Source organism: Pipistrellus hanaki (genome assembly GCF_964339955.1).
Source record: "Pipistrellus hanaki genome assembly, chromosome: 1".
In the NCBI taxonomy this organism is placed as follows: domain Eukaryota; kingdom Metazoa; phylum Chordata; class Mammalia; order Chiroptera; family Vespertilionidae; genus Pipistrellus; species Pipistrellus hanaki.
In genome coordinates, this window is record NC_140503.1 from 165401901 (window position 1) to 165413072 (window position 11172).

Genomic DNA, 11172 nt, shown 5'->3' on the forward strand with positions numbered 1-11172 from the left:
AGACCCCTGTTAACTAGGCCTATAAATAGCTCAACATGATAATTACCCTTCTCAAGGCTTGTTTAAGATGGACCTCAGGAAATGGGGGATTTAGGACTTTAATTAAAATAGTTTCTTTTGGCTGAATCTGCCTGTGTGTCGCCACCATTGCTGCTGCTGTCCCCCATCCCAGACATGCCCCACCCCTCCTTGGGTTCCTTCAGCCCAGTCCGGTCCAGCCAGGTTCCCAGGAGGATAAAGCTCATGTATAAAGAGGAGCATCCGTTCGAGAAGCGCCGCTCTGAGGATGATAAGATCAGAAAGAAATACCCAGACCGGGTCCTGGTGATAGTAGAAAAGGTTCCCAAAGCCCGGATAGGAGACTTGGACAAAAAGAAATACCTGGTGCCTTCTGACCTCACAGTTGGACAGTTCTATTTCTTGATCCAGAAGCGAATTCACCTCCGAGCTGAGGATGCCTTGTTTTTCTTTGTCAACAATGTCATTCCACCCACCAGTGCCACAGTGGGTCAGCTAAGCCAGGAACACCATGAAGAAGTCTTCCTTCTATACATCGCCTACCGTGATGAAAGAGTCTATGGCCTGTGAAGCTGCTGTGCCTGCGGTGGGGGGATGGGGGAGTCCCATTCTACATAGAGAGAGATGCCCCCCCTTCCTTGACTTCTTCCTCCTTCAGGACCTGTACTTCCTAATGTTTGAGGCTCTTCTCCAGAACCTCCAGAAAGGGGGGGGGGGGGGGGCGTTAATTGGGGAGATGGCCTCTGGTACCTCTTCTTTCTCCTGCCTTCTCCTTTCTACCACCTTTCCCACTCTGCTTTAGACTTATTGATTGTCAATCTCTGTCACATCCAGTGATTGTTTTGGTTTCTGTTCCTTTTCTAACTGCCCAAGGAACTCAGAACCCCAACACTGGTTCCTTTTCACTATCTTTTTGTGGGGTAGTGGAAGGAGATGAAATTGTGGGGGGAAGGTAAGAGGCACATCAATAAAGAGGAAACCACCAAGCTTGAAAAAAAAAAAATGAAATGAAATAATTTCTCTTGGTTTTGGCCAGGCAGCACAATCAGTTAAAGCATCATCCCAATATGCTAAGGTTATAGGTTTGATCCCTGGTCAGTGAACATACAAGAATCAATCAATGGAGTTTCTTCAAGGACTTACAGGCTTCAGTCCACTCATGGATATGATCTTTGAGGACGTGGCCATTGCCTTCTCTCAGGCAGAGTGGGGGCTCCTTGATAATGCTCAAAGACATCTGTACTGTGATTGTGATGCTGGAAGTGTTTGCACTTGTATCATTCATAGCGATATGTATGCTATATCCACATCCATGGCTACCACTTCTGCCACTTTCCTGATAAGGACCTTGGTGAATTTCTGTGCCAGGTCGTTGGCATAAAATGTATGATGTGGAGGCCTACTCTGAGCACAGTGTATCTGTAGGAGATTCTCATGTTAGGGCTTCCAAAACAGCTCAAGCCACCCAAAGGACCCATCTGTGGAAGCCATGCTTCTCAGTGTTAAAAGCTATTTTGCACCTGAGTGAGGTACAAGTGGTTTACTTTGAGAAGAATGTGTTCTTAAGAGATGCATGTGTGGGAGACTGGTGTTTCAATGCAAACCCTCACCAGCAGCAGCAGGATGCCAATGGAGAGAAGCTCAGGAAAGATATGGAGAGTGCCTCACTTGTAATGAGTTGCTGCTTCTATTTATCTGAGGTGCCTGAAGCTAGTACTGAGGTTGGGGTAGACTCCCCAGCCATCTCAGGGCATCTCCCACACCAGGCCACTCTTAACACTGAGGAGTCACACATTAACAATGAGCTTTCACAGGAATTTCTCAGTGGAAAAAGAAATCACCAGTGGGTTGAATGTGAAACAGCTATCAGCCAGAAAACAGGAAGTTGCTTATCAGAAAGGTCTCTGCTCTGGAGATATAATGTATGAGAATAATAAATGTGGGAAAGTGTGTATACAAATCTTCAACCACCTTCAACATGGGAGAGTTCACACCACAGAAAAGCCCTATGGGTGTACTGACTGTGGGAAGGTCTTCAGTAAAAGCACAGCTTGCTCTCATTAAACACAACAGAGTGAGTACACATTAGAGAAAATCAGTATGAGTGCAGTGGAAGTGGGAAGTCCTTCAGTGAAAGGTCTGACTTCACTAGACACCACAGAGTTCACACTGGAGAAAAACCATATGAGTGTAGTGAATGTGGAAATTCCTTCAGTTAAAGGTCTGATTTAACTAGACACCACCGAGTTCATACTGGAGAAAAGCCATAGATGTGCAGGGAATGGTTTATTTTTCTCACTTAATATAAGAACACTTAAGGGCCTCTATGAGACCCTTTACATGAATGTAAACCCCTTTTATGAGAACATACATTCTGCTGGATTCCTCATAAATATATGAAGTACAAGTGAGGCTTGAAAGAGCTGCATTGTACTTGTTAACATGCTTAGATTTTTGGAAAGATTGGAAAGATTCCAAAAATTGGGACTTTTTTAAAACACTGCGGGATGCAGGAAAAATCGTTGAAAATCGGGACTGTTCCGCCAAAAGCGGGACGATCTGGTCACCTTAGCTTAGAACTATGACCCAAATGATGTCACTGTGACTGTTTATCGCTGAAGAGATTGCACCTCTAACACCTGGCCTGCCTGAGGAGTGTGCATCAGTCACCATCCCTATGGAATGTATTCTGTGTTCTCACTTCTGCTTGAAATAATTATGGTTCCTCCAAGCTGTTGGCAGCCATCTTCACTCATTTCTCTATGACTAGAAAATGGACCTGACCCTGGATTTATCCAGAACACCTCTTCTCAGCTAAGAAGTGCTACCTGTTTCAGAGACATAGTGGTACTCACAATTATGCTTTGATAGATTTGGGGGATTCTTATTCACCAGCCTGCAAATCCTTGCTCTCCTGTGCTCTGGCTTATGATTTTTTTGTAAGGTGTTTTTACATCTGTACCTTTAGCTTTGGTTTGATTCACTACCCCAGATGATTTGCAAACACAAATGTGATTTTTCAGCATATAGGGATAAATAGATACTGTGTTTATCCCAGATTTTAAATGTTTTGGAAGGGACAGCCTAATGGCAGGAAATCACTTTTTGTCCAGTATTGGCTTATAATTTACTGCGGCCCGAGGCCTTGATAGAAAAACCACCTGGTTTTGTTCATTTAAATTTGCAGCCTTTGTTATTGGTGAAGGCAAAGGCCACTCTGAAGAGGAAACCCTTGCTCTGTCTCTGAGACGAATATGAATCATGTTCTACAGTATGTATTGCATAAGCCTCCTCAATGTTTAGGGATCCTGCTCTCCGCATACTGCAAAGGAGCCATGTGCCAGGAAGTATGAAATTTCATAGGCTGGTGTCATTTGTTGTAAGTCTCTGAGGTGGAACCACAATTGGAACAGAAACACTGTTTCAATAGTGAGTGGGAAAGACTGCAGTGAATTAGATGATAAGTGCCTCTTCTGAACATAAGGCCACAAATGTTCCAGAGTCTGTGGCTTGTGTGACCTTTATGTACAGACATTCTCCAGCTCTCCAAAACTGTTTCATGTAGCTAAAGCCATTGGCAGGTAGAAAAGTCTGAGGATATTGTGTATTCCCTGGCTCCTCTAGGGTGTTCACATAAGGGAGTTGCTCAACAGGCAGGAAGTCAAATCTAGAGGAAGGATGAATCTGTAATCTGTCCTAGGATGTCTTTTGTTAAGTACTCAGCATTCCTCTGGAATTTGATGGCAACAGTTTTTGTGGGTTTTTTTTTTTTTTTAATATATATGTACTTTTATGATTTCAGAGAGTAAGGGACAGAGAGAGATCAATGATGAGAGAGAATCATTTATCAGCTGCTTCCTGCATGCCGCACAGTGGGCCTCAAACCCACAACCGGGCATGTGCCCTGACTGGGAATCAAACCGTGACCTCCTGGTGCATAAAGTTAATGATGGTAATAGTCTTCACTTCTTGCCAATATTTGCTGCCACTGAGGCTAGGCTGGTCCTCCCAAGAAATGAGGGGAGGGATGGTAGTGTCTATATAGAATTGCCATCTTAATTTTCTAACAACAGAGGGATATCTAGGTTTTATATGGAGCCACATTCCAAGGCTTTACTTAAGTATATGTATAAATGATGAGCAAGGAAATGCACTTTTCAAATGTGCGCTATTTGGTGAGGTTGAACATATGGATAAAGCTGAGAAACTGCTACAAGTGAAATGGGCTTCTCTGTTGCCCACATCCATGTTGGAAAAAAAGTAGGCATATTGTTGTGAGTATGCCAAACACACAGATAATTCTCCATTTCATGTAACTATTTTATATATTTTAAAATGTGTTTCTATTAAATTTTGAAAAGTTGGGAGAGGGAGAGAAACAGCAATCATCTGCTTCCTGCACGACCATTCCTAGGGATTCAGCAAGGCATGTGCCCTGACCTGGAATCAAACCAGTGGCTTTCACTGAACATGATCACACCCAACAAAATGAGGCACTGTGGTCGTGGAGAGTTTATATTTGTGTTGTTATTTATTAATCATTGTATTATTTTCAGTACCAGCAACTCTAAACCTGCTTTTACCTTTCCTTATAATCTGTCTCCTGCCTTTCCCATCCCTATGTACATTCATTCATTTTCCTTCCTTTACAAGATTATAACATTATGAAAATTATTAACTAAACACTGTAATATGTGTATTCTTTAACAAATATGGGACTCTTTCATGCTACACAGCTAATTTGAGGTTCAACACTAATGCTTATGTGAAAAGTTATTTTTTTTATAGTTGAATAGTATTGTGTTCTGTAAATAACCAATTTATCTATTGATCTGTCTATGATTTTTTGTTATTTCCAGATTTGAGGTATTATAAATAAATTTTCTGGAAATTTTGGATTCAGTTCTTTAAAAAAAAAAAAAAAAAAAAGAATCAATGAATACATAAATAAGTAGAACCAAAAAAATCAACATTTCTCTCCTCTCTAAAAATTTTTTGAATGTTCTTTTATTTTATTATTTTTTAATCCTCACACAAGGATATTTTTTCCCATTGATTTTTAGAGTGAAAAGGAGAGGGAGAGATAGAAACACTGATGTGAGGAAGACATATTACTTAGTTGCCTCCCACATGCCCCCAGACCAGGGCCAGGAACCTGCAACCAAGATCCATACATGCCCTTGACTGAACTGAACCCAGGACCCTTCAGTCCGCAAGCCTATGTTCTACCCACTGAGCCAAACCAACTAGGACTAAATGTTCTTTTATTACAATCTTTGTCAGGAAGTCTATTTCATTTGATATAAGTATTGTTCCCTTTCCATCCCTTCCCTTTTAGTCCTTACATCTAAAGTGAGTCTCTTAAGGGCATCATAGTTGGGTTTTGTTTTTCCATCCATTCAGCCACACTAACTTTTGATTGGAGAATTTATTCCATTTTTATTTAAAGTAATTATTAATAGGCTTGGACTTACTGTTGCCATTTTGTTAAGGCCTTTATTCTTTTCTACTTCTCTTGTCTCTTCCTTTGTAATTTGATGATTATTCTGTAGTGGTATTCTAGATTCCTTTTTCTTTATCTTTTGTGTGTCTACTGTATGTTTTTGCTTGTGATTACCATTAGGCTTATATAAAACATCTTATATTTATAAAAGTCTATTTTAAGCTTATGCATTTAATTTCAAATGCATAGTAAATCCCTGTATTTCTCTTCTCCCCACTCCATGTTTTATGTTTTCAATGACACAATTTACATATTTCCTTGTTTTTATAACAAATTATTGTAGTTATTATTTTTAGTTTTTATATTTTAACTAGAGGCCTGATGCATGAAGATTCATGCAAGAATCAGTCTTCCTTCCCCTGGCTGCCAGCACCACCTTCAATCTGGCTCAGAGCCACCTTTCTGCCTTCCCATGCTGCCCAGAGGCCTGGAGCTGCTGCAAGTGTCCCACCCCATCCCAGCCGCTGGGCACCTGCATATGCATATTAACCTGCCATCTTTGTAGGTTAATTTTCATACTCACTCCTGATTGGGTGTCACAAAGGTATGGTAAACTTGCATCTTTCTCTTTTATTATTGTAGATCTTCATACTAGATTTATAAGTAATTTACCCTGTACCAGTACATTAGAGTATTCTGAATTTAACTATAGATTTATCTTTACCAGTGAGGTTTATACTTTCATATGTGTTTTATTACTAATTTGTGCCCTTTCAGTTTAATTCAAATAAGTCCCTTTAATATATCTTTTAAGGCTAATTTAGTGATGAACTTTTTCAGCTTTTGCTTATCTGGGAAAGTGATTTTTGATTGTCAGTTTGTTTCTTTCAGCATTTTGAATATATCATACCACTCCCTCCTAATTGCAAAATTTCTGCTGAAAAGTCTGCTCATAATCTTAAAAGGTTCCCTTGTATGTAACAAGTTGTTTTTATCTTGCTGCTTTTAATATTTACTCCTTGTCTTAACTTTTGTTTCTTGGTGTGGGTCTTTTTCAGTTTATCTTATTTGGAACTCTCTGAGATTCCCATATTTGAACATGTTTCCTTTCCTTTGTTATGAAATTTTTTGGGCCATGATTTCTTCAAATAAGTTTTCTGCTTCTTCTCACTCTCTTCTCCTTGTGGAAACCCTTATATTGTGAATGTTGGTCTGTTGGATGTTGTCTTATAAGTCTCTAAAGCTATCTTTTTACTCTTTTGCATTCTTTTTTCTTTTTGCTATTCTGATTGGATAGATTTCTCTACCCTGTCTTTGAGTTTTCTGATCCTTCCTTCTGCTTCATTTAGTCTGCTCTTGAATTCATTATAATTTCCCCCCAGTTCCATTATTATATTCTTCAGCCTTGTGGTTTGTTTGATACTCTTATCAAACAGAAAGTCTCTTTAGTGAAATTCACACTTTGTTTTCTCTTTGTACACCTGATGTTAGTGAACATCTTTATAACTTAATATCTTAATATCTTTGAACTCTTTATTTGGCAAATATCTTATCACTTTATCAGATAAATCTCTTTTATTAAGGTCTGTTTCTGGAGTCTTTTCTTTTGTTTGGAATATATTTCTTTGTTTCTTCATTTACCTTGAGTCTCTGTTTGTTTATGCACATTAAAACAACCACTTCTAGTCTTGAAAAAGTAGCCTCATGGAGTAATTGGTCCTCATTCTTGGTTGTCCCAAAATTTTGTGATTTTCCAAGCTGCCTTCTTTATCTTGTTGGCTCCCACTAATTTAAGGTGTTCTAAAACCTATCAGGGTCCTAAAAGGAAGAAGCTCAGTCAAAACCTGCATGCCAGCCCCCTTGGGCAACAGCATTTGAAATATCAAATAGACCTTTTTCAGAGAAAGACTGGGAGTTGGGTGTTTCTGTCCACTCCTTCATTGAGCACTGTGAGGATCGCTGGTTAACAATTGGTGATTCTTTTATTTTTACAGTCCTGTGGGAATGGATAACAGACCAACTTGGCCACTGGAGCCAATGGGTGCATATTCTTGCCAACAGCCACAAAAGCTGTGGCTCCAGATGTGTGTACAAGCTCCTTTCAGGAAAATACATTCTCCAACACAGAGAATGTGAATATGGCTCTGGATGTTTTCTGGTGTCAGGGATGGATAGCAGTTGCCTCTAGATATGTGTTAAATTAGAAACCTGACCCTCAGGTTTCAGCTTTTAAAATATGCAAATAAGCCTTTTTCAGTGAAAGACTCTTGCATTGCTGACTATTCCCTGTAGGGAATAGCCATTCAGAGTTTTCAGAAGCCTGTTAGGAACTGTCTCTTTGATATAGTCTGGTGGGTTTCATGGATGCAAGCTCTATTGGCATTCAGAACTGAGTATGTTGGGAGCCCATCCCTCAGGCGGAAGTTTTAAAAGTTAGGGTGCTAAATGTTGGGTTCAAACCCTTCACTCCTAAGGGGAAGCTGGGAGTCAGGGAGTTCCCTTTCAATTGAATGGCACTGAGCCAGGGCTGGAGTTTATGCCAAGAGTGTGTCACATCCTATCCTGCCCATTTTGATGTATTTTTTTTCTCATCCATTCGATGTGTAAGAGTCACCCAGTGAGTTTCTCAGAAGGAATTGCTGCATGTTCATTGTGTCTGTGGGAGGAAGTTAACTCACGAGCCTTGTATGTTGCCATCTCAGATTTCAACCCTCTGCACAGAGTGCTAGTTTTTTAAGGCAATCTCCTTCCGCCTCTCAATCAGAATCACCAGATAAGCAAAACTCTCCCCTACAATTGAGGCAAAAGCCACCCTTTTAAATAATTTTTTTTTTTAATAGCAGTTGTTGAGGGGAGCAAAGACAGAATACCCACCAAGATTTATTGGCTCCTACAAGACTGAAAAGAAAGTTTAGGGAGGAAAAAGACCACCAGCCCAGGAATCATGGCAGGCTCAAACAACAGAAAGTATACCAGCATATTAGAAGCCAATTTTCCTATTTCTTCACTAATGGAGGAAAGTTAAAATATGTTAACATAAAAACATTCAAACCTGTAAAGGACTTTTGTGAGTTTATTTGAGCCAAATGGTCGATTAATGCCGGGAAGCAGAACCTCAACTGATTGGGATAATGCTCCAGAGAATGGCGGGTTACATCTATATTTATACTTTGCAATCAAAGGAAAGGACATAGGTGGGTTACATGAAATCCATTGGTGATAGACTAGAGAAGCTGGAGAAAGCAAATTGTGGAAACCCCTGGGATTGGATAAAAAGTAAAATGATAGACACATACTAAGGTGGGTGCAGGGATAATTAACATGATAACAATGAAGGGATTTGTGGTATCTGTTCTGGTACTCAGGCACACAAGGGGTCCAGAAAAAGGGAAGTTACAAGTTACCCAAATATTTCAAGGGTATGTTATTATAGATGCAAAAAGACAGATAGGCTCAGTTAAGGTAAAGGTTGACCTTATCAGTGAAGATACTAGTCTAGAATATTAACTATCTACCATAACTGCTTTTAGTTAAAGTTTAATTTCAGACCATCCTTTGTGGTTACTTTAGGTCTCTGAGGTTGCAAGACCACCATTCAGACCTTCCCTGAGCTTGTCGGGTTAGTATGTGGCCCCTTTAAATGGAATTTCCCTGAGGTCAAGAATTATCTTCACCTCTGGTCTCTTTTTCATAACTGAATGGTGCCTTACTGTGGTTTCATAGCTTATGATGTGTTTTTCCCTTGCTCACTTTTTTAAATTATAGGTTTTTTGTAAATGACCTGTATCCTAATTCTAGAGTCTGCGTCTTAGTTTGGGTTTCTCTAAAAGCAGACCCAAGATAAGGATTTGAGATAACTTCCTAATAAACTCTCTGTACCCAGGAAATAGGAGTGAAAAAGTGGAGATAGGAAGAGCCAATGTGAGGTGCAGTATTGAACTCTTTCACCTTGGAAAGGATCTGTATACTTCTCAGACTTACCCTCAGGAACAATTCTTCAACACTTCTAGGCTGCACATGGAAAAGCCAAGTACACCATAAAAGGTCCAGTGTGAGCACACTGCCAGCATGAATGAGACTAAACATCTCCTATAGGTGTAAATAAAGGCATAGGTGCCTGAAGGAATGTACCATGAGCATCTGGAAAATGCTTTGGACACTTTCACCCAAAATGTTTATTCAAAATAAGTCATTCTTTTGATTAAAGCCATTCTCTTTCAACAGAACATGATGCACACAAGATGTTAGCTGCTCCAATGAGTTAAGAAATCAGATGGAGTTCAACAGGTTGGCAAGTTAGGGGATACCTGAGAACAGGGTATTATGAAAGTAAAAACACTAAAGACACTTGATAACATGTTTTATCCATATGTGGTCCCACCATAGGGCTTTCCAAGGTAACCACTAGGATACCTCCTCAAGTCACTAGTTCCATTTCTACTGAAAAGTTCTTTATGGCCTTGGGGGCTGATTATTTTGTTTCATGGGCTGGCTCTCTGCCTAGTGATGGCTCCTTTCCCAGAGGTTTTTCTATGTGTCTGTCACCCATCTGGCTCTATAACACAAATATCTAAGGAAGTCAACATCGGGTTTGTATCATGAAACTAGGAAAAAACAGAGCCCAGGATGGGCCCTGCAATATTTTTGATAGACATCAGAAATGATTCATGTTCTACATTTGGGTATCTGGAGGGATTCCTGCTGCAGAACCACCAAACTTGTAGGGGGAGATGGAGCACCACTTTCTTCAGTCCCATTACCCTGAGCAAGGTTCTGTAGGGATGGAACAGAGTAGGTTTGTTCACCTTGATTCCCTGATCACCATCGGGTACCTCCTCACAGAGGAGTGCTCCAGAGGTTTTACTAGTGTTCAAAGTTCTATAGCTTACTGTATAAACCAATGGGCACTGACAGAGCACCTCGATACAATTCCTACTTACATAAACTAGACTGTAAATGATATATGGACAAGTTCACTGGGCTAAATCAGAAGCCCTGGGGTCCAGAGCTGGTCCAACTCTCAGAAATGAGGTATCTTTGGCAAGTAATTTACTCATATGCTCCAGGTTGCCAATGATAGAAGGTGCCCCAGTAAGTCACTGATCATCAAATAGAATTACATAAAGACCTTTAAGTATAAACTAGTATTTTAGTGTTTCAATATCATATTTGATGGCCATAGACCAAAATTATTGAAACCTAAGACCATAAAATGTTTTTAATAAGTAAAAGTATATTCAATAAGTATTTAAAACTACTGTTTTATAAGTATAGACCACTATTCTAATAAAATATCTAAAAAGATAACTTATCTTTTGACAAATTACCAAAGGTCACTGGGTTTAGGAACCAAAGTTGCTATGGTAATACTGATTTGGGTTATTTTCTTTTTGTAGTACATTGTATCTCATCTCACAAAAGCCCCCAGTACCCCACCACACAGACACACACACACACACACACACACACGCATCATTTCCGTCAAAGTAGATCCCAAATCAGTACATATACGCTAGGGACCATCATGCTTTGGGCAAGATATACAGGTGGGATTGCTAAACCACTGTCAGGAACATCCCTCCCAAGGCAGCTAAAAGAGATGAAGTCCTTTAACCTGAAAACAGAGATCCATGACATAGAGACCATTTGGGTCTTGTTCATCTGCTACCAGCTATGCTAGTTCAGTAAATGTTTGGAGCATAATCTCTGTG

At 39.9% G+C, this 11172-nt stretch overlaps 1 protein-coding gene across 1 annotated transcript; it reads left to right on the top strand.

Annotated features, from left to right (window-relative positions):
• Window positions 1–235: 235 nt before the first annotated feature.
• On the top strand, window positions 236–597 carry LOC311614563 (gamma-aminobutyric acid receptor-associated protein-like). Its single transcript, XM_084869536.1, has one exon. It carries the CDS (start codon window positions 244–246, stop codon window positions 586–588), a length of 345 nt encoding a protein of 114 aa, XP_084725662.1. The 5' UTR covers window positions 236–243; the 3' UTR covers window positions 589–597.
• Window positions 598–11172: the final 10575 nt, after the last annotated feature.